The 24,346-nt window shown below is 37.3% G+C and overlaps 3 protein-coding genes across 3 annotated transcripts; 2 read left to right on the top strand and 1 right to left on the bottom strand.

The window, feature by feature from the left end:
• Positions 1-788: 788 nt before the first annotated feature.
• Positions 789-2,398, top strand: LOC103979442 (NAC domain-containing protein 83-like). The gene is made up of 3 exons (XM_009395591.3): positions 789-1,138; positions 1,218-1,504; positions 1,881-2,398. The coding sequence occupies exons 1-3, from the start codon at positions 970-972 to the stop codon at positions 2,130-2,132; spliced, it is 708 nt and encodes a 235-aa protein (XP_009393866.2). The 5' UTR covers positions 789-969; the 3' UTR covers positions 2,133-2,398.
• Positions 2,399-7,093: 4,695 nt separating this feature from the next.
• LOC135626690 (dihydrolipoyllysine-residue succinyltransferase component of 2-oxoglutarate dehydrogenase complex 2, mitochondrial-like) lies at positions 7,094-12,112 on the top strand. The gene is made up of 13 exons (XM_065132205.1): positions 7,094-7,249; positions 7,597-7,660; positions 7,734-7,761; positions 7,965-8,035; positions 8,155-8,229; positions 8,879-8,934; positions 9,003-9,047; positions 9,142-9,435; positions 9,570-9,664; positions 10,909-10,999; positions 11,073-11,183; positions 11,322-11,516; positions 11,601-12,112. Exons 1-13 carry the CDS (start codon positions 7,208-7,210, stop codon positions 11,790-11,792), a joined length of 1,359 nt encoding a protein of 452 aa, XP_064988277.1. The 5' UTR covers positions 7,094-7,207; the 3' UTR covers positions 11,793-12,112.
• A 1,390-nt stretch (positions 12,113-13,502) lies between these two features.
• On the bottom strand, positions 13,503-24,103 carry LOC103979444 (zinc finger CCCH domain-containing protein 27). The gene is made up of 9 exons (XM_009395594.3): positions 23,884-24,103; positions 22,272-22,360; positions 21,916-22,014; positions 19,847-20,269; positions 19,334-19,758; positions 17,881-19,107; positions 17,135-17,455; positions 15,756-16,251; positions 13,503-13,822 (listed from the first exon to the last, which is right to left on the bottom strand). The coding sequence occupies exons 1-8, from the start codon at positions 23,937-23,939 to the stop codon at positions 15,757-15,759; spliced, it is 3,135 nt and encodes a 1,044-aa protein (XP_009393869.2). The 5' UTR covers positions 23,940-24,103; the 3' UTR covers positions 13,503-13,822; position 15,756.
• Between the last annotated feature and the right edge of the window lie 243 nt (positions 24,104-24,346).

The raw sequence follows: 24,346 nt of genomic DNA, 5'->3' as shown, positions 1-24,346 counted from the left end.
TATCTTTTTTTCCTACAATGTTTTTGTATTGTGTTACAGTATTTTCAGTAATATCAAAATAATATTATTATAATATATTTACAATAGTATTATTAAAATACTATAACATAGTATTAAAAATATTATATTATAATGTGTTAAAATATTTTCAAATGGATGTTTTCTTAGAATTAATTATATATTTTAAAAAAATAAACATTCAAATAATTTAACTTATATATGAGTTATAGTGTTTTTGGTACATTTTCAAAAACATTGTAACTCTACAGAGAAAAATTGACTAAAAAAAATAAAAAATCACTTATAAACTTTTCTTGTGTATCCTTATCAAAAAAAATATTTATAATTTTTTATTAAAAATTCGGTCATAGTGTTTTTTTACCTAGTCATAGTGTTTTTGTGATACTAAGAAAACACTGTAATACAATAAAAAATATTATAATTAAAATAAAAAAGTGAGGGAAAAAAAAAGATAGGTAACTGATTATTTAAGAGTATACTCGGAATTATATATATATATATATATATATATCTAAAAAAATCCAAAAAAGAGGCTTTTGTCTATACAGTTTGATATACATGCAATTTAATATTTTAAAATTATATAAAAAATATGGTGGAATTTATGAATAATAATAATAATAATAATAATAATAATAATAATAATAATAATAATAATAATTATTATTATTATTATTATTAGAATGCGATTGAGTCTGGTTTACGCCACAGGGAGTCATCGCCTCGTGCCCGCAACCTCTGCTATAAAGGCGGTCTTAACCCCTCGCCTCATCACACCCACCCACCCACTCTCCGTCCTCATTCTTCTCGGTGGTGGCTTTCTGAGCTTTCCAGAGGACATGGAAGATGGGCTCGTGTAGCGCAGCCCACCTGCACCCAGCTGGGGTGGTGTGATCTTGAGCTCCAGGAAGACACCGAAACCTCCTCCTCGTCTCCTGGTTCATACGCATGGACAACAAGCCACGCCTCACGAGGCTCCCCCCTGGCTTCAGGTTCCACCCAACCGACGAAGAGCTCGTGGTTCAGTACCTCAAGCGGAAGGTCTTCTCCTGCCCCTTGCCCGCCTCCTTCATCCCTGACATCGACCTCGCAAGATTCGATCCATGGGACTTGCCAGGTCCGTACGAACAATCTCCTTTTGGTTCTTGAGCTTTGTGCGTGTGCTTATGCTTCAAGCTGTTTGTTGTAATGCTCAGGTGGGGGCGAGGAGGAGAGATACTGCTTCAGTCTAAGGGAGGCCAAGAGCCCCAGCAGGAGCCGATCGAACCGGGTGGCGAGGTCCGGGTACTGGAAGGCCTCGGGGAGGGACAAGCGGATCACGTCGCCGAGGTGCGGCCAGGTGGTGGGGATGAAGAAGGTCTTGGTCTTCTACGGAGGGAAGCCTCCCACCGGGAGCAAGACTGACTGGGTCATGCACGAGTACCGCCTCGCCGGCCCCGAGTCCACCGCCTGCATCTTCCCCCAGAGGAAGAACTCAACTCATGTGAGCTGTTCTTGCCCTTCTCGAATCTGAAACAGGCCCAAAATTTAGGATTTTATGGATGTTCTCGTGACCAGCTCAGATTTATACCTCCAACATCTGCCAATTAACATGCAACAACTACCATGTCAGATTAGAATGCCCTGTTGATCCTTGTTAGTGTTAATCTGCAATTGCATCACATCCTGAAGATTTGGTTCTAGGATTGATTTTGTAAAATCCTGTTTTCTTGTCAATGGAAAAACAATACCTTGAAGCCAGAAAAAACTTTAGAATGACATGACTTCATCGGTAGCTTATTATGTAGCTCTCCTCTCCTAATCCTTTGCACTTCCATGGGTAATCTTTGCTAAACTCTAGAATGCTTCTGCTCATGTAGAATTGTATCATCCCGAGCAGAGATTGGGTGCTCTGTCGCATTTTTAAGAAGAAAAGAGCTACCAAGATGGATGTCGAGACCGAGGAAGCGGAAGAAGCGCCAGTTACAGAGAGCGGCATTGGCTTCATTGACTTCATGGGGCAGAGATATAGAGATCAAGGTCATTCTGCATCCTCTTTATCTGACTCAAGCTGCGTAACCGACACCTCTGATGGATCCTGCAATGGAGAGGAAACCAGTTCTGGCAGCTAACTTTCACTTCCATAAGGAAGAGAGGCCTGGAAATTATCTGTATCAGTGTACCAAAATTAGAACCTCCTTTTTTGTTGGAAGCCAAAGTCAAGTCCAAATAACCTGGGATAGTATATGTGGAAGTTGGAAAAGAGTTCTAGGATTTCTAGTCTCTTTTGTGTTTTCTTTAACAACTTGATGCAAGAGAGCTTTGTGAAGCTGATGAACTGATGGTTAATGTCGAATCATGTTCTAATTAACAAAATCACATGTTCCTATGGCTTCAATGCTCCAACTTTTCCTTTTCTAAGCAAGCTTTGTGAACTATGAAGGGGCTGAAAGCATTCTACTTTTTGAGTTGGATGATGGCTTGTGTTATCAAAAGAACCATGGTTTTGTATGCACCAAAAGAGGATCCAATGCTGCATAAAGATAGGAAGAAAAGCTGAGCAAGAAAGAGGATTGCATAAATCCATTTGGTGTGACAGTGATGCCTTCAGCCACTGGGACCTGATGGAGGAATCAGGGGCATGAGCTAAGAGGCCAATTTAAAGGCACCTGGGTCCCTCCTTGGCCAAGAATATTTGGCTCAAGATCTTGATTTGATATGAGGGAAGTGGAGATCACATCAGATTGAGACCCATGACTGATATGTATTGCTCCTGTTCAGCTGCTTGTGTTCAACTAAACCATGTGTCTTAAACTCATGTTGAAGTGTCACATGAACTCTTAGTCTTTCTGAATAGGGGTCAATTGTGAAACAATCAAGAACTTTCTAGGAGTTCTTGTTCACCTGTGTGGCTAAATTTGGAAAAAGGACAACACAACATTTGTGTCAGAAGTTTGTAAGACAAGGCTTCATAATATTGCTGCAAAGCAAGCTGAACAAGGACATGTAATTTGGGAAAAACTTTGCTGCACACCACATAATGATGTTTGTGTGTTGTCTGGTTATACATTTGGGTTACTCTCTCACTACTCAATGGACCACTACTGATAACCCTTTCTGTTCCAGCCTTCATATTGATCTAAAAGCTTGTGATATAATCTGGATCAGGACATGGGATGATTTGCCAACACTGTATGGAACTGCTAGTTTCAGTGGTTGGAATTTATCATCCATGTAAAGGATGACTCTGAATGACAACATTACATTTAGTTCACAAATGACTTCACAATCACATTACACTCTTTCACCTTCTTTAACTGATAGTGAAAATGTTTTGGAGTTGGCTTCTTCATTGTCAGTCATAAATCTCTATGACTATGAGCACTCAGTTATTCCTCCATGAAACTAAGTCTCATAAAAGACTATCATAACCATAGTCAACACTTCAAGCAAAATGACTGGTGGAAGATGTATTGTTACTGCACTTTTGAATTCTGAAGTAGAATGTGTTCTCAACTTCATTGTGAAAGCTAATACAGCTTGCAGTCAAAGGAAAATTTTGCATCACCAACTCCACAAATTTAGAAGCAGACCATTTTCTTGTGAAACATATGATATAAATTGTGAGGTATTCATGAACATTTGATAGGTTCAGTAATTTACAACACAATGAAGTTGTTGGGGCATTCAGGAATATGTTACAAAGATTCCAAGCTTGCAGATGGTGGAAGCACATGGGAAACTAATATTGAATTTAGTGGAGAGAGGCCAAAATATGCATATGATCAATTTGATACTCTGCAACTTTTTAAGGCTCAGACTCCATGTTAGAATTTTAATCAATGGCAACTTGATCATTCTATAATGTGGTAGAACCAAGTCTACAAATGATCAATTTGGCACTCAAAACTTTTAGGGCTAAGACTCCTGCTGATCTTATTATCAATGGCAACTTGATCATTCTAAAGAAGAAACCTGAAATGAGTGGAGTGCCATGACCTGACTTAGCAAACTCATAGAAGGTCCCATTGGCTTTGTCTCCTTAACATAATGAAGAGTAAACATGACCAAAGCTGACCTGAGACTTTAATGACATAAGATCCTAACTTAAACCTTTATTATAATTATGGATGATGTTGCAACTTTCATGTTAGGTTACATGGACACTAGATGCCTTACAAGCCTGTATCACCTTTTCTTTAGGATTATATCAGTATATTGAAATCATATGATGCATGTTACATATATTTTACATGAACATGGAACAGACAAGAAAAGAGAGGCAAGCAAGCAAGCAAGCAATAGTTAGCCTAATGAATGGGTCAGCTTGAAATGCATCTGGGGATCTCAAAACCACTATAAAGTATATGAAACAATCACACAATTAATAACTTGTGAGTCTGGCTTTGTGATCAACATCCAACTAAAGCTTTGGGAGTTTGTTCACGGCACAGCCTATGTTTCTTTTTTGCCAACCACAATTCAATTAGAAGCTCTCTTGTTCCCTGTACTTCTCCGACCCATTCCTGTATGGAACAAAGAAAATTTTGGTGCTCAATTTGGCATGATTTAAGTTCTCTAAAGCAGGTCCTCATCAAAAATGAATTGGGAATTCTCACTTTTGTTGTCTTGTTTTGGGAAATCTGGTGGTACCATAATCACATGAACACATGCAGACATAGAGATGCAGGAATTTTATATTATTCAGGACTAGCATATACTAAAACAAAGAATAAATTCAACAACTTATATAGTTGAATTATACTAAGCTGAGGAAAGCACAAAGTCAGTGTGTGTGTGTGTGTGTGTGAAGAAAACTCATTTTCAAATTTAAAATAAGAGGACAATTTTGAAGTCCTATCAAACCATCAAACATCAGACGAGTGCAGCATTGGAGTTTTGATTGACTAACCACCACCTGGTAGGAGAATTTGAGCAGAACAAGCAAGACAGACATCATAGTCCATGCATTTATGATCTAGTTGAGAGTTGAATGAATGGTAGCAGTTTGACCATTGAAAGGGCAGTGGAGAATTTGGGGGGTTGGAATTGTGTGGTCAACCCAGCCTGTGAACACACAAGTGAAGATGAGGCCTTCTCATGCAATCCAAGAAATAAGACAAGGGAATACAAGAAAGAGAGAAAAAATAAAATGAACACCAAATCACAAATTTGCTGAATGAGGACAAGATTAATGCTGACATCCTCTAGAGTAATTAATTGCCAGGTCTGAACTCTTCCTTCCATTCAGACATCAAGTTTGCAACTCAAGCAAGTGACTCATGTTCATGAATTCTTTTTGTTTCCTTCTGCACAAATTGATGGTTACCCAGAGGCAATTAGCAAGACTTCTCTGTATCTTCTGCACAAATTTGGTTCATCCATTTACAAGTTTCTATGTATTTTCTGTACATCAACAATGCATAAATTTCTTGTTTATGTGTCAAACTCCAATTAGAACAATTGAATGAACTGCTTGTAATTTATATTAGAACTCAGGTACCAGAGAAAGGAAATTAGAGGCCTATATAACTTAAAAGCTGAAATATTAAGTTCTGAATCGAACTTAGCATGTGCCATTAGAACTATTTTAATTCTGGCAATATGAAAACTATTCTTGACCCTATTTTAATCTTTGTCTCGCGCATAAGTAAACTCTAGGCATGATTAACATTTGCAGTATGTCATTCAACACACCTTTCAACTTTAAATTAGTACCTTTGATATATCTTGTTTCAGGTCAGGGGACCCCTTAAGCAAGAGGAACAAGTGCCACCTGAAGAACAGTAAGCCCAACCCCTTATCAGTAAGCCCAATTGCACTGAGCATGGATCTTTTCCTTAGCATGTAATATGTGTTTGGTTGCATTGAGAGAGAAAAACTAAAAAATAAAAGTCATAAATTTTTTTTTTGACAATTTACATAAAGAGGGCACTGATTGGTTCTTATTCTTCTATAAACGAATTACATTTAAAAAAATGGACAATTTTTTGAAAAGAAAAACTTTTTTTTAATATTTTTTTCCTTGAAAGTACCCTTATTTTCAAAATCCCTAATAAAGTGTTTTTTTTCCTAATATGTAGAATACTCTTGACTTGACAACCATCTACTCCTTTTGTCCTATTTTTCCTATGGACGATCCATATGATGAATTAATCTAGTAAAAATATTATGTTCTAGTGTTTTGAAGAACACTAGGAAAACATTATAACATGATATAAAAAATATTATAATGTGATCGATTCAGAAAAAAAGTATGTACTTCAAGTATTAGATAAAAAGTAGTGAATTCCAAATAATATAATATTTATTGGAAAACACTTAAAAAGAGATTTTTTTCGAAAATTCATTCCCCCAAAAAAAAAAACCACTGATAAGTTTCTTAGTGAAGGTTACTATTCAGAGCTCCCTTCTTACTATTAACAATTCTCTCGCTATTGACAACTCTAAAAAAAATAAAATATTATTTTACTATTTACAATCCTAATATCATTGATTTTTATTTTTTTTTCTCATAATTTATTATTTTATCCTTGTTGCTCACGTCATTGTCATTATCTTACTCTTACGTAGATGTGACTCGTGGACCCCTTCGATGTTCTTTGTTTGCTATAAATATTACTTGATATTATGAGAAAGAGAAGAAAAAAAGATGAAGAAAAAGAGGAGAATGAAAAAAAATATTTATGTCTATTTAAAAAAAATAAAAATATTTTAAAAAAGAGACTAAAAAATAGGATTGCAATTTGCTAATTGACACGAACGACTAAAAGGTGTTACTGCCACCGAGAAAACGATCTACCTCCTCTCTTATTGGCGACATCGTGGGCGGGTAAGTGGGCTCCACGATGGACCCCTTGGCTGCATCCAACGACAGATTATGCTGAAAGAACGAGACAGTCATCAAACGCACCTGTCCCGTGAATGGCTACGTAGACGGGGCCCAGATGTTCCTCCAATCACAAGGCAGGTTGGTGCTACGAGGAAGCCGCAAACGGGAACGAACAGCAATCGCTGCGAAAAGAGGGGATCCCACGTCCTGTTCCACGTGGATCTCACGTGCACTTGACCCGGTGAAGAAAAGGGAGATCGAAGACGGGGAAGGCGCCGCCGGAAGAGGGAAATAGTAAAACCCTCCGAAATCCCTCGATCGTTTCAGCCTCTTTTTTCCTTCTTCTCCGATTCCCTTCCGTTGCTCGATCTCCGAATGGCTTCCGCTCTTACCCGCCTACTCCGCCGGCCCGCCGCAGTAAGCTCCCGGATCGGATTCGATCCTCGGTTCCTCGATCGCTTTTTTACCCAATTCGACGCTTTTTGTTTCGGTCTTTTCTCCGCAAGTTGATGATCCGAGCTCCTTCCGACGACGATTGATGCAATCTAGAAAAAAAGAAGAAGATATTTTTGCTCTCTTTGACTGATTTCTATCTGAAATATCGATCTTGAATGGGCGAAGATTGGAAGATTGAGTGGGACGAGTTGCAGATATGCATCTATTGAGTCACTCTCGTCTTTGTGATTCTTGTATACGGTGCGGTTCGCCTTTCTAGAAATCGATGTAAGAATTCGTTTGATGTTACCCTTCGTTTGTCCATGCAGGCTCTACTTGTTGCAAGAAGTTGTAGACATGTGAAGCGCTTCGGCCATCAAATTCTTCTTCCAGGTAATTTTCTATATATTACAGTTTCTTCTCGTCGTTAGCGGTGGAATCGATCTTACATCAGGTATGATTTCAGGTGGTTCAGTATGCTCGGAGACTGCAAGGTAAGCTTTTGATTGGGATCTTTTAATTTTCCTGAGAGTACTTCCATATCTAATTAGCAACACCTACTTATCATGGTTCTATTTGCATTGTTGCAATTCTTGTTTCTCTGTGATGGATACAAGTAGCTTGGTGACAGAAGCTCTAATGTTCTGAATTGTTGCTTCTTACTGCTCCTTAACATGATTTCAAGTGATTATGGCAGGGAATTTGTGAGGTTCATCCCCAGGGCCTCTCTTTACCAAATATGGAGTAGGTCATTTTCTTCTGAGAATGGTATGCATTTGTGGATGCCCTAATCTTTATTGGCTTCCTTCCTCTTACACAGCATTGGACAAACATCTCATGTGACTTGTTTCGAATTTATGTTTTTGATTTGAAAATTTTCTCTACAGGTGACTTGGTTGCCGCCGTAGTTCCATATATGGGTGAATCTATTACTGATGGGACCTTGGCAACCTTCTTAAAAAGTATGTCCTTTGGTCTATAACTGTTTATTTCCGAAACAAGACAATATATTAAGAAAAACAACTGTTACAGCCTAAGCTCTGCTCATCCGAGCTCAAAAAGGAGGACAAAGAAGGAGGCCAATTAGACCTCCACAAAAAATTGACTGATTAAGCTTAATGTGATTGGCCAACCAGTGATCACATCAGTCTTGTACAAGACAGAAATAGGGCCTGTTCTTGAATTATTATAGCAACGATCTTTACGGGTCCTTTGCTCTATAACCATATTGGTGAATTCTTATGCAGGTGTTGTGCATGCATATATAAATGTCATTAAGCACCCATGCTGTCCTGAAATACTGGTTAAGTTCAGGTGAAGGCATGGTTTCATATACCATGGTATAGCAAACATATTGAACCTATCCAACCGATCATAGCAACACGTGTTTAGTATTTTTATTATTGGTGTAGCAAGGTGTGTTGTACTATGCTGTTCATTATTTACTAGTCCGAAAAGAATCAGTATTTAAAACCGTGGGTTAGTTTTGTGAGATGTGGCTGTAGTCCTGTCAAAAACCTTTAGGGACAAGATATCACAAATTTGTATGATGTGTTTGTTTTTGCCTTTAAGTGTGCTAATTTTGTCTTATGGCCATGAAATCTGGCACAGAACCTGGTGACAGGGTTAATGTTGATGAACCAATTGCCCAAGTTGAGACTGATAAGGTACTAGTGCTCATCAAGTTGTTAGTTTCTCAGAACTGTTCTCAGGTCCTCTGAATGTTTTGTTTTAGGTGACGATCGATGTAAATAGTCCTGAAGCTGGCATTATCCAAGAGGTTAGTGACCATCATATTTTGGCTTCTAACATCTAGACCTTCCTTTTATGGAGTTCATAATTGATGCACAAGTGCTGATTTTTTCCATTGACAGTTTATAGCCAAGGAAGGTGACACTGTGACACCAGGAACCAAAGTTGCTGTGATATCCAAGTCTTCTTCCGGCGATACACATGTTGCCCCATCAGATGATAAAGTGGTGAAGGATGCTCAACCACCATCTCCTCCTACACAGACTCCACCACCTACTCCTGCAGTAGAGAAAATTGACAGACAAATGCCTAAGGGAGAAATTCCTGCCAAAGAAAAACCTAAAGCATCCTCACCTTTACCTGCGAAAACCTCACCTTTAGAACCCCAGCTACCTCCCAAGGAAAGGGAAAGACGAGTAAGCCTCGTAATTTTGTCTCTCTCTGTTATTAGTATGGCACCACTGCACATTTTAAGTTCACTTAAATCCTTTGAGAACTTAGGGTTGTTGTTCTTGTACTTCTTCAGTCTTTTCAATTTCATTCCTTGCAGGTTCCTATGCCAAGGCTCAGGAAGAGGGTTGCTACGCGTCTAAAGGATTCTCAGAACACATTTGCAATGCTAACTACATTCAATGAAGTTGATATGTAGGTTTTTCTGCTACCAATTAGTTTTTTTGTCCTCATTCATATCTATTGTGTCACTGCAGGCCTTAGGATACTCATAAGATTGCTCCATTATAATCCTAGTATCATGGGTTCAAATTGTGGAAACAGATCTTTTCGTGGGATAAAGTCCAAGGAAATTTGCCTAGGGTTGTGCAGAGTTCTGATTTAATGAAATTTTAAATGGAATTGAACATAGTTTGTGAAACTGAATCCAATAGAACTGACACATAGACAAAAGTGAACTGAAACTGAACCTAAATTATTTTTTCTTACAAGATATACTTTATTTTAAAAGAGTATATTATATAAATTAGGACAATTTCCCTAGAAAATACCCACATTTTGTGTATTTCTCAATCGGTACTCCCCATTTTGCTTTTTCCCAAATAGTGCCCCTAATTTAAAAAATAGCCAAACTTTCTTTCAAAAATTTTTTTGGTCTATTACAGTGTTTTGGCCTGCTATAGTGTTTTTGGTCTGTTATAGTGTTTTTGGCTTGTTATAGTGTTTTGACCACTGTAACAAAAATACTGTAAATGAGTAAAATGAAAACACTGTAAAGTATTTTTCAAATTAGAGGTATTGTTTGGAAAAAAATAAAAGGGGAGGTACTGATTGAATAATATCCAAAATATGAGTATAGGGAAATCACCCCATACATTATGTAATATTTATAGCTTTATAAGGATGACAATATTACATTTATGTGCATATACCAAATCATATCTGAGAATAAAAATATTATGTTTATCATATATTAATTATGATGGAATAAGTATACATAATATATATTTGTGGATGAAATATATTCCTGCTATATTTGTCTACATATTATACATGATTATATAATATACAGTTTGGTTCAGTTAGGGATTTTTCTTTTGCAAGTAGAATCAACTGAGAGTTATTAAATCCAACAAAATGTCTGATTTGCATACTAAATCAGACTGAATTCAGCAAATTGGTTCGCTTTCCTGGTTTAGCTGTTTTGCAGCAATGGCAAGGGTCTTAGACATTAGGCTTTGCTTTGTGCTCAAGTTTATCTTGGCATTCTGATTATATCATTGTTCTTTGTGATAACTAATTTAATCGTTTCATGCTGCTGTTTTTTTTTACCACATCATAGCGATGTTGGAAACTCAAGAGAAGAAGAAGAACAAAAAGAAGATTTTCTAGTCGATATATGTCTTTATATTTTGATGTCATAAATCATTACATTGTAGGACAAATCTGATGAAGCTCCGGTCTGAATATAAAGATGCGTTTGCAGAAAAGCATGGTGTGAAGATGGGTCTCATGTCAGGTTTTGTTAAGGTAAATGATGTAATAAGCAATAAAGATGCCTTGCTCTGATTTTTTATATTTAATCATCTCTTCATGTTGTCAGGCTGCTGTTTCTGGACTTCAAAACCAGCCAATCATCAATGCAGTCATTGATGGGGATGACATTATATATAGAGACTATATTGATATCAGTATAGCTGTTGGCACACCAAAGGTTCATTCAAGCCTCAATACCTCAGTTGCTAAATAAATTGTGCAAAATTTGTGACTTTTGCTTTGTTGATTTCCCCACAAAGTAAGCCATCAAGACTCGGTCGTATGAGTCGGTGTTTAATTCTTTGAGTGTTTTCAGGGTCTTGTGGTTCCAGTTATCCGGAACGCTAATGGGTTGAATTTTGCGGAGATAGAGAAGGAGATTAATACGCTTGCAAAGAAGGCAAACAATGGAACAATATCAATTGACGAGATGGCAGGAGGCACATTTACAATTTCTAACGGTGGAGTATATGGGTCTCTTCTGAGTACACCCATAATCAACCCCCCGCAGGTAATTAACCTAATTTGCACAGAGGATTGTCCATCTTATGTTTTCTTAGGTTAACCTAATGTGTGCACATCTTTTTCTCTGCAGTCTGCCATCTTAGGCATGCACTCCATAGTGTCCCGTCCGATGGTGGTTGATGGTAATATCGTCCCAAGGCCGATGATGTACATCGCTCTGACATACGATCATAGACTGATCGACGGCAGAGAGGCAGTATTCTTCTTGCGCCGTATCAAAGATGTGGTCGAAGACCCTCGTCGGCTTCTTCTCGACTTGTAAGAGGGCACCGCACCACACGTTCAACAAGGATGGCACTTCAGTCCTCTTCTTTTTGTTACTAAAATAATTTTCCACCTAAAACAACAATTTTGATCGGCTGCTTGTTCATCATTTCGAGTGAGTTTGTTTGCAGGTCTCTTCCAGACCAATGAATCACGTGATGATCAATTCACAAACTGTTGAAGTTGCCCTATTTTCATTTTACTAGTTATTGAATAGTAAAGCAATCACTATATGCTGTGTAACTGAAAACACAGGGTTCTCCCAATACATTATTATTGGTAAAACATGGTGGATTTATTTGTTCTGCTTTCTTTTCAGACTGTAATTGGTATATTTGTCCAACTCTTCTCTCGTGGATGCTACAGTTAAATCATTGTGTAACCCAACTGCCACAATATTCTAGGAATTTGGCTTCTTGTTCTTTTTGGTTTATCCTATTCTGGTTTCAGATAATTATATATTGTGACCCAAACAGAGGTGTCTTCCTCTTTGCTATAGTGTCAGAAAAATTACTCCAATCCAAAGGCCCCATGCACAAATTTATCTTCTTTGATCACCAGTCTCACACTAGGGTTTTATATTTTATGTTATGGGTATTGTTTATCTTATGATCGAGACAGTCGAGGCTCGAGCAATGAGAATAGTTTGGTTTTGAGACTTCACATTGGCTATGACTTGGAAGGTGAATTCTGAACTCACCGCCACACCAATGTCAAGATTTTGGATGAATTACCAACAACAAAAAGTGCATATGGAACTCAACATCAAAGCACTGTATGGTTTAGACTAAAACAAGAAAGATAACAGCACCAGAAAATAACAAGCACTACTAAATACTAATTAGATAGCCGGAGATCCTGCAATTAAAATTCTAGCTTAGAAAACAACAGAGACAAGCTGAAGAATAATTAGCAAAAAGAACATTATTCTAGGAATCAATTGGGTTAATTTGAGAGAGATCCAAACACCACAGAAGCATGGATAAATGTGCACAACACAGAAATGGTGAACTCCAAAATTAAGAATTAAATAAAATCCTTTCAATTATAGAAAACCAACTCTCCCATCTATGAAGCATCAAACTAATGGAGAAAAGAACTATCAAAATTAAAATGCCTTACTCGGACACAGAGAGCGTAACAAACACACAAATGCATGCAAATATGAACTTCATTCTTTTCCTTTTTTTCCTATTTTATTTGTCTTTGTTATCTTTTTTTTCCTCATCTTTACTCTTTTTTTTTCTTCCATCCAACAAATCTGCCTGTTCTTTTTTCCGTCCATCTTACATACAAGATGTTTTCAACCTTTTTTTTTTTTTTTGAATGACAACCATTTATTCCTCCAATGTGTTTTGCATCTCCCTTTTTCTTCTTGCATTCTTCATTTTTTTCCTTGTAGCACCATACAGAAAGTATCAACTTTACACTATGACATCTAAACCCTTTCCCTTCAATTTTCATATTCTAAATGCAATCACAATCAAATGGAGCAAAACCCAAGAAGATGCAGCATCAAAAACTCATCAGTGAAGCTCACTAGATGGCATTCAGTCATAGGATCCACGATTCACAGCCAACTCACACCACGGAGGAACGAAAGGAAAAAGTGATCACTCTGATGATATCAAAAGATTAGCTTACTAGTAGTAAAGTCAACCTTAACATCAGCTCAATAGGCATCCTGATACAGCTATACATTTAATGGTCGGATCAAAATCGAGGTAATATTCGTATTAACAATAATCACAGTTGCTACATGAAAGCATTCAAGTAATTAAAAACAAAAAATCAGCTTTGCGAAAGAAATTTAGAAAGCAATACAGGCGGCCACAAGGTCAAGCATGCCTTCTTTTCTTTTTCTTCTCAATAAGGGATTCTGTAACTAAACATGCTCTTAACAACTTACAACATCTGCTCCTTCAGTTCAATCTTCTTTTTTTCTCCACTGGGGATCAGAGGAACATGAGTTAGCTCCAAACATCATATGCAGAGGCCTTAATTGGAAACTAAAATACAGACAAGTACCTGCTCACAATGAAAAAATATATTAGTAACATAATGTTGTACAGTTTCAAACAGAGTGAAAAACCAAACCAGTGAAGGTAAAATCAATGCTTCCAATAATCCAAAAGAAACTATCATTTATACTTCTTGTGCAGTTCCATACCAAGGATGCATGATGTACAACAGCTAATAGCTGATATTGTGCATCATGATCCTTGGATTCATTAAGGTAGGAAACTGTAAGCTACAAGCCAAAGTAGATTCTGCTTCATTATAGTGGCCTTTTTCCTTCAGGGATGAAGTTCATAGTGAGCCAAATAGACTTACAAGGACATAATTCAAGCAATGGAACTTTGAGAAGCACATGCCAGATTTAAAAAATAAATTGTTGCATCAACCATTTCTCAAAATACAAAAAGTAGATGCCATGCTCCTCATTTAGCTTTCCATTCTTTCTACAAGTGGCATGCCTTTTACTATAGAATCAATAATAAAGGGAAAAGTAGGGTCAAACTATATCAATGGACCAAATCTTGAAACAAATTGGTCTGAATTTCACTTAAATGGCCAACGCATGGATCAAATTCTTAAACCAGCAACACAAATTTTGATCAAATCCAGATACCTGGCTGCTAACTGGGTTTGATATGGAACAGCCACTATCCGATCTAGTAATAATCAGAACCGCTCATGATCTTACTTACATTACTTCAAATGTATAACATATTAACATGTGTATATTAAAATCATTGGATGTCTGGTGATAGCATCATAGCAAGTCTCGTTTAATTTTCCCTTCTTCCTTCTTCCCATCTACCTTCCCACGCTCCATTTCGCAGCAAGAATAAAAGGGATGGTGCAATAGCCTAATCTCTGTCCCTTTCTCCATTTCAGGGTCAGCATCACAAAAGTAAATTGCAAATCTGACAGATGGAGGAGAAAATTACAGTGAGCTTCCCTATCTCTTCCTCTACGCTTTTCTGTCAGGATCTAGACAATACATGTCAGAACTAGATAAATAGCAATCCGATATGATGAAAATTCCCCTGCTGGAAATTTATATAATGATAAATTCCTGTCCTTATACCTGTTTATGCTGATCTGCATCTAGTCACAGCATCTAGGCTGTGCAAGAAATAATTACTAGTTAGTCCAAGCAGATGCTGACTGTGTAAGCCAATAGATGCGAACTTAAATTTATGAAGGATAGGAGTAATCACTACATATTCAATAAAATATATTGCTTTAATGTGCTGGCACCTATAAAAGCCATTTTTAACATTTTACTAGTGGTTGCTAAGAATTTCTTAATATGTGAAGCCTTGATTATTAATAAAGTTAAAACTCCACAGGAAAATATTGGTTGCATTGAGCCCTGCGCGTGTGACATTTGGGGTGTGACAGATACTCTACCAAAACCATCAGAAGAGAACACATGCAAATTTCTCAAATAAATGCTATGTAATCACTAAAGCAGTGAAGCAGGTTAAGTGGCTGCTAAAGCATTTATGATGTTTACCGGACAACCAATAAAATTTTAAGAGAAGCAAGAATACCAGATATAATTGTGTAATATATGACTATGATTCCTACCAACAGTTAATGAGCCTATTCTTAAAAAAGGATGAAAATGTTAAATTCAAAATCACATTGTTTTAGTCAAACTGCAGCCTCCATTGAGTTGGGAAATTAGGATACAATAAGGCCTGAAAATTAGGATCCCTTCCAAATGCCCTATAAATCATTTGTCAGCCTCAATTTCCATATGTTCAAGAAGTTTTCAATTTAGTCAATCCCTTGAAAATTTTTTTCATAATAGTTAAGAGTCCATATGAATGGCCTAACAAATAATATCTAGCCAACTAAAACAATAAATTGCAATTCACAAATAAAACTCTTCATAAAAGACAACAACAAAAGGCATATCTAATTACTACAAGAATAATTAACATACCTCACTTCGCAAGATCAATGCTCATTTTATCTTCAGCAACTGAAACATTAGAACGGGATGCTGTTGTGTTGAGCAAATCACTGTGATAACAATGTACATCCTCCACACCGCTATTAGACTCAACTTCCACAACAGTTACCTTGCAGATGACACCGTCTAACGAAGTTCCTTCAGTTGGTGAAGACATCACAGATTTCACTGGTCCATCTTGGATGTCAGCACTTGAAGATCCAGGTGGGACTAAAGTTTCTTGGCTGTCACAGACTTTGTTAGAGTTATCAGATTCACTCAGCCACATAAAGTGCAAACTATGGCCTTGCCAACACTGACCACCAACATAAGCTCTCTCTGCGGAGTCACATGAGGTGAAAGTTATATGAGCACAAAAATTTTCAGGTGTCTTCATGCCGTCATTATCACTTCTTTCTCCGTGCTCTTCCAGTACTATGGAGGCAAGATCACCAAATGATGAAAAATGATCCTGCAGAATAGCAACCTACAGGACAAAAAAAAAAGGTCAAATTCAGACAGGGAAGTTACAATTGGCATCTGCATATGTAACAAGAGAAAGGTATGAAATTACTTTCACATCAAAGCTTTTCTATAAATTTCTGGTGTGGTCTAGTCTTGAAATAGGTTAAGTGAGGGTCAATAAAAGGTTAGATTGAGTTTATTGATGTTTAGGTTGTCATATTGAATTTATCAAAACTAGGTCATGTCTTATCTACTTTTGAGGAATTTATTTGGCATTTTCCTTAATTTTAGATCCTGTTAGAAACCTAAAAGGTACTGAAACAGGTACCTTTACGGATAGTCTCTCTAATATATATAAATTTGGTGGTTATTGCCCTCGTCACGCCAAATTAGAGGCCAAGAATTGTCATTCTTATGCAGATTGGCCACTCAAATTGAGTAATATCTACATACACAAACTGTGCTCATAAGTGACATCATATATGTTGCTTATCAATTCTGACAGCACAAGAAATAAAAAATGCAAACAGTCATAATAGAAATTAGTGGTTCATGTCATCAACAGTGTCTGAGCTACTTCAGAATGATCTAAATCTTGTACTTGCTTTAATATTCATTGCTCCTTTCAAACAAGAAAAATCTCATGACTTATCCTCATAATTCACATTTCACAGTATGGTATTTGAAGTTATCAAGAAGACAGATGAGGTTACATCATCAAATGAAACACCAAAATAATTATCTATTACTGAAATAGTACTTCTGATGTAAGATATAACTGTTGTTTGTGTGACTGTGCAGAGATACACGTCTATATAAACAAATTTGAGATACTAATCTGTATAAACAGATTTAATTGTGGGTGTGAATAGTGAACGTTCATATGTATGAGATGAGAAAAATACATCTGCGAGATCAGCTGGCAGAGGAGGAAGAATCCTGAATGAAGTAGACTGATTATCCAGTCTACACATATCATACTTCGGCATGGAGGGATGACTTGTCTGTTCTGTGTTGCAATTTTGCAAGATTGTTGAATTTGCTACTGAAGTAGGTGAAACAAGAACCGCCTCAGATTTTCTTGTTTTCTCAACTTCTTGCAGTGTGCTTGCTGTAGTAATTGGTGCAATGGCTGTTCGAGATTTTGCAGCTTCATTGCCCATATCCACTTTAAGTTTTTTGGCTGCCTGCTCAGAGACTACTTCACCCCTTCTGACTGAAATAGACTGCACGAAAATTATAAAGATGTTATATCTCCTACATAAAAAATTATAATCACAATGAGCACTAGACAAGCAGGGTAGTCACCTCATCAAGTTCTAGTAGAACAGATTTTGTATGAAAAAAGAATCTGAACAAAGGATATAACCATTTGAGGGTTTTTTTATTATTTTCCAGATGGGTAATCCACATACCGGAAGCACCTCTACATTTTTGTAATTTAACCCATACCCTTCCCCCAATAAAAAAAAAAGCAAAAGGAAAGATTTCTCATCACAGGAGAAGGCAGTTCTCTCGCAAAACAAAATAGAAGATATTCATGATTCCTAATGTTACAAGGTCCTACTGCAAGGAGAACAGTAAGTACATATCCAAAAAAATTGCCAAAACTACCAAGAGATATATTGATACAGAGCTAACAAAAGATTACTTGTTTCTCAAATTTGTCTAATTGGCGGCGGAATTCATCACGCTTTTGGGCCAAAATCTCCTGCTTTTTTCGAAGTTCCTCTTTCAAAAGCTCCAAGCCATCCAATTTTTTTGGCATCGGAGAGGCTATTTTTGGAGCATTTGCAGATAAACCTTTTGGACCCGTGACGGTCACCGACAATTCAGAAGGTGTTTTGCTTCCCGTTGGAACTGTGGATTTCAGATTTCCTTCTTCTTTGTCAGCTCCAGATAAATAAGATGAAAGACCGGACACCCCCATAGAAGATGACAGAGGCAACTTACTATGATGACTACTTTTCCCAGCATCATGAATTCTATCACGGTTGGCCCACCATAGTTTTATAAAACGGTTACCCATTACCGCATCAGGTGCTTCAAGGGCAGCTTCAGCCTCCTCCCTTTTAGAAAATTGGACAAAAGCTTTTTCACTATTCAGTGGAATATAAATATCAACAACCTCACCAAACTTCTGGAAATGTGAAAATAGGGCATCCTTCGTGTTGTTCTTTTCAGGTATACCATGTACATAGAGAGTACGTGAAGCTTTTTGGGACATTCTACCATTGTGACGACTAGAGTCTGCATATAATCTAGGGAGGGACTGCCTCACTATTGCTTTTTGATTCATCTCAGCAGTATTTTGTTTTTCTGGAATGGAAGAAGTTTTCACTGTAGATTTCTCATTATCTTCCTTCATTTCATCTGAAATATGACTTGTAGAAGCTGAATTGTTATTAGTCTTTATACCCATTTCTGACCTATTATTTTGGCGAATTCGGCCCCAAACAGATGAATTAGTATTCTGTGTACCTATATTTTCTCGAAAAGGTCTACTTGCCTGTTCATTCTGAAAGCCATTAGATGACACAAGACTCTGCTGAGAAGAATTCAAAGTCCACAGAGGTTCATCATTGTTCAATAAAGGAAGCATTAACCCAGTGCCAGATGTTTCTGAACACTTGTTGTTCCATAAAGGCTGATCAGGATCATATACATCAGCTTCAGGAACAACAGACGCAGATGAAACTCCACTCAGTTTTAATGCATCATCAGACAAGACGGGTTTCCCATCTTTTGCTGGTACAAATTTGCTGCCGGTGAATAAGCCTGGAGATGCCCTAATAGAAGGCAATGATCCTGAACCGGATTGAATTCCCAGGGCATTTGAATTTGGATCTGAGACTGGAAGATTGAACTGGGAAAGGCTCTGCAAATTATTAAAGATATCATTACGTCTGAAAGCTAAAAAAAATATTATTAGCGAATGGTCTCAGAAGAAATTCTCAGAATCTTGCAAACTAAAACAAGCAGCTAGGTTCAGACGGACCAATCCGATAATAAAAATTACTAATATGGCAGCCACTTCTAATAAGCATTAGTAACAATTTAGGGTGGCAGATCATGTGCTCAAGATATTATCAGACGTGACTTACCTGCACATCTTCGACAACAATCCGATTTACACCATGCTCCATTGGACACATATCCCCTCTCAAGCAAAATCCCTGCTCGTCAAAGTCTCTGCAACGCTGCCGAGGCATTCCCATATTGAATAATGGAGCAATCGTAGACTGAAGGGTCCCTTGCAAACCAAGTGGCTGGAGTGGATCCAAAATTCTGTTGCTCATCCCAGGAACAAACCCATATGTACCCCAAGATGCATTTTGTGTAGTTGCAGCATTTGGTATACCTGTTCCAACAAAAAGGCCAGGGTGTGTAGGCAGCCCTTGTGAAACTACCTGTGATGCAAAATCAAGCGTGTCGATAGGGTTAAATCTGCAATCTTGTTGGCTCCAGGATACAATACTCCTTCCTCTTCCTCTACCTCTTCCTTTTCCTACTGGAGGACGTCCTGTGGCTGTCAAGTTACCAAAACAGGAACCAGTGTCAAAGTAAAATCGTTGATTTATTCTCCCGTGAACCCAAATATGAAGGACCCCGTATACCTGGTGTGAAGATTGGCCGCCGCTTCTCAAAACTGGAAGAGACATCTCTCTCAATATTGCTGTTGTTATCACTGTCATGGAACATTTTCCTACTCTCAAGAGGTCTATTTCTTTTTCTATAAATCTGCCGCATAGATGGTTCTTGAACATCATTGCCAAAAGTATTGGCTTGAGCCTCCCTCCTACGATGTTTATGGTTGCGATCATCATCATCACTAACTTCTTGGTCTTCAGAATCAATAACTGGTGTGACAGACACTGAGTGGCTTTTATCAGTAGGCAACTGACTTCTCAGTTGTACAGTATCGACAGCAGGAGGCGAAGACAGCTTTAACTTCTCAATAATATGAAGGTGCTCACCAATCTTCACCATTGAAGCATCTTCGAGGGCATGTAGCATTCTCATGAAGAAGGCTTTTGTACCTATGAACATGGATACACTAGAAGACTAAGCAGGGACTCACAAATGCAGATTAATGTACATGATATTTAATCATCAAGGACCTTGTGATGAAACTAACAATTAGGACATGAATGACTAGGATGTCATGGCTATCGATTTAGTATCAACTAGGGAAAAAAGCTAAAATAAACTTTGAAGACTTCAGATCAAATTTTCCTTGCTGAGATAAATTGTAAGGTTTCTCTGGGCTAATATTAGATCTTAGAGATGATTTCTAAAGCTTGGATGTGGTAGTTTGTTTTGTCAGGGCAAACGAATTAGAGATTAACCTAGTTCAATCAACATAAAGGAACTCATCAACCCAATCAAGGGCATTGAAGTTGATTATGTCAAGTTTAACACTGACAGGTCCATTTTGTCCACTTCCACAGTATCTGGATCAATTTTACCTAGGATTCAGAAATCAGTTTTCCCAAATATGCACCTAAGCTTCCATTTTATCACATTCAAGACTTTAAAATTCATCTATCCAGTTTTAGAACTTTGATATCCAATTTACCAATTATAGAGTTGTGAAATTCCATGGTTTTACAACTTTGGAGTCATTTATCTAATTTTTTAAAAAAATGTAGGTTTGTTATGTCTGACATACTCAGCAAGACTTCACTTCTCCAGTACAGGGACATGAAGGTCCAAATTGTTTGTTTGAATGACATGAAATTCACTTGCAACATTTAGATGTATGGAGATCCATGTTTAAATGGAAAAAAGAATACATACTAAACTCTCAAGAGGGACAAATAGTGATACATTCTGAGTGCAATTAGAATTTATATATTTAATGTATTTAGCTAATATTTTGAATGCTGCATCCAACTTAATGTGGGAGGAATATCCAACTAGGCTCATGAAGGCTTGAACTTATACTTGAATTTGTTTAGAGGGTTACTTGAAGATTGCTGATTGAAACTCAGAGGACAAACCTTAAACTAATTCTAGAGGAGTTAATCACATGGTCTGTAAGGGTATTCAATACTCAATAGTCACTACACAATGAACTATAAAACTAAAGGGTACACCAAAAAGGCACCTCTAACCTGGTTGACTTGGTTTTCTTTTTGGTTCATAGGGTGTTCACGGCATGCTATGGACAATGAGGTTTTTCCAAACTTGAGCTATTTGTGTCCATAATGTTTTCATGATCTGAGGCTTTGGTCTCTATGTTCCTTCTCACTTGCTGCTACTGTGTTGTGCATTCCAGTTACCCAGTAATATTAAACATCTTTAACTTTAGCATGCTAACTTTTAGAAATATTACTATCTAAAACTGCAACTCATCAGTATAGCTGTCCTCGAACCATCTTATATATTTTTCTGAGTATTGAATTTAAATAGTGTGCCTCTCTCAATATATAATTTACTGAAGTGCATATTACATTTAGCTATTTATTTAAGGAGTGACAACCTCCCCATGACACCATGATCACGATGGATCCCATTTTGTAATTTTAGACGATGCAAATTTATCAAATGAGTCAATTTGTTCACTACAAATGAGAATGAAGTTTGCCGCAGAAACATCAAATGACTTGAATTGAATCACAAATGCCATGAAACTAATTTCCAATGTAACTAATTGAAAAACATGTAAAAGCAATGAACATACGTTCACAACCACCAATGTGATTTCCACCAATAAAAACAATCGGCAATTTCCTTTGAGCAGTCCATTCTGCTAGTGCAGATTGTATATCAGATCCATCACCTTCATATAAGAGATCAAAGTCAGAAATAAGATATTAACTCATCATTCACATTGAAGACTAATAAATGAAAGAATATTATTTGTACTAGACAGTAGATTCAGATGCTAAGACTAAGATCCATGGATAAAACAGTCAGTCTTGAAATGTAGAAACAGCATAAAATCAGTATAAAATAAGACAGACTATTATTTGTAGTAAATAATTACTTGTAATCTGAATATACTCATATTAAAAATGACCCAAGAAGTGCACTCACTTTCAAGATCCAACTCAATCACTTTAAAACCAACTCCTAATTGTGTGAGCAACACCTTTACCCACTCACAGTGTGCGCAGTTTGTCTTGCTGCAGCAACCAAAAGCAATGAGTAAAGTCAAGCAAGAGAAAATTAAAAGATTAACAGAAGCAGAGGAAATAATCAAATATTTGCAAAGATAATATAAATCCTTCATTCATGTACTATAGAGCCTCCAAATAAAAAAATATCATAAATACCAGAAAACAAAAAGGAGAAACTTTCTGATTTATGTTATCATACGAGCAATGAAAAACAGGAATGAACTATACAAAGAGCTCCACAACTTAAATGGAATAAGAAACATCAGTAAGGCATCGTACTAAAATAACCACTTGAAACTTGAAAAGCAGTGGTAAGGAAAACATCATTAATATAGATAAAGAAAACAGTGAGAAAACAAGAAAAACCTTGAACCATTGTACCAAGAACAACAATAACAAGCCATACTGTCCCAACCATTTGATCACATGGATCTTTTCTCACTATTGAGCTTTGTACAAGGAACTATCTCTAGTTAAATTAAAGACCATTCAAAACTATTTTATAGTTTCTAGTAAAACCTTCTTATATCTCCCTCTCTCTCTCCCTGATAACACTAATTTTAATAGACTCACCTTGTCTAACTACAGCATCCAAAAGTCTCATTTGAGTATATCTATATCATTTTAGAAAAACCCTTCATAAACATTGATTATCTGAGCAGCCCAGTAGCCTAATAAGTTGTAGAAGCTGCCCTTAACATGGCCCAAATTGATTATACCAAAGTTATCAGTATCTTAACATGAGTTTTTCCTGCGTGCAACTAACCATCCATAAGATGTTGTGCCTAAAGAAAAGGAAATTAATGAATTCCTAGCACATGTTGCGTCATGAATTCAGATTGGCTTTCTTGTGCCACACATTAATGAACCTAAATTCTTGTAGCTTCCGCAATAACCATTGATGTGTTTCCTTCATCCTTCAAACTGTTGCATCATGTCAAAACCAAACGTACACAGTTTCGTTGTCTAGATCTTGTTCAGCTTATTCTAGAAACTTATCTACCATTGAGGCAAACGATATATCAACTTGTCCAATGTAAGTGCTCTCAATATATCGGAGCACATATGAGCCACCAAACAATGCTTCATCTATTTCGATGACGAAATGGATTCCAATCGAAGCATCAGTCAATAACATGAGTTCTTCACTTCCACAAACAAACTCAAAACCCATTCTCCTTCTCCATACAATAAACAAAGAAAACAGAACTCCCAGATAACCGAAGAAACAACCTAATGCATACTATAATCTAACTCGATTAAACGGGCAAGAACTCTGTCCTCTAAACATTCCCCGTATCGTCTCTCATTTAGCGTTCGAGAACCCCCGACCTTTGTATTCGTTAGTCGGTTCAGGAGACCCTAACCGATCACGATCAGCGCATCCCGAGGTAATTGATCGTATCGAACAAGGAAAAAGCCTACAAAATCGAACCGACACGAACTAGAGATTGGGCCCTAGGGATCCAGCGATGAAGGAAACGATCGGATCGACGGGAAAGGGTGAAAGATGCGAGAAAGAAAGGCACCTGAATACGACGACGGGAGCGGAGGAGACGAAATCCTTGGCCTTGGCGAGCGCCATTTCTTCGATTCTGCAACCCTAGCGAGCAATATCTCCTCCGTGGGAAGCAGCCGCTCGCCTCCCCACGCCCCCCACCCCCAACTGGGAAGCTGAAACGGGCCGGGGCCGACTCGAACAGGGTCGATCAAAGTCCACAGCTCGAACTCAACATTAACCCGCAATCAGGGATGAAGCGGGTCAATTTTCCTATATATATTGTCGATTTAGGGGCATCTATTATTTAAATGAGCTATTTCCTATATAAGATGCTCCTATTTTTATGACAATTTTTCTTTTACCATTTATAATTTCTTACTATTGATAATTCTTTTAAATAATAATAATAATAATATATTTTTACTATTTATCATTTTTTTATCTTTTTATGATCGGTAGTGTTAATAGAGCAAATATAATAGTGGGATTAT

Source organism: Musa acuminata, chromosome BXJ1-3 (assembly GCF_036884655.1).
Source record: "Musa acuminata AAA Group cultivar baxijiao chromosome BXJ1-3, Cavendish_Baxijiao_AAA, whole genome shotgun sequence".
Lineage (NCBI taxonomy): Eukaryota > Viridiplantae > Streptophyta > Magnoliopsida > Zingiberales > Musaceae > Musa > Musa acuminata.
Note: the sequence above shows the minus strand (reverse complement) of the source record. Positions and strands in the feature narration are given on the sequence as shown.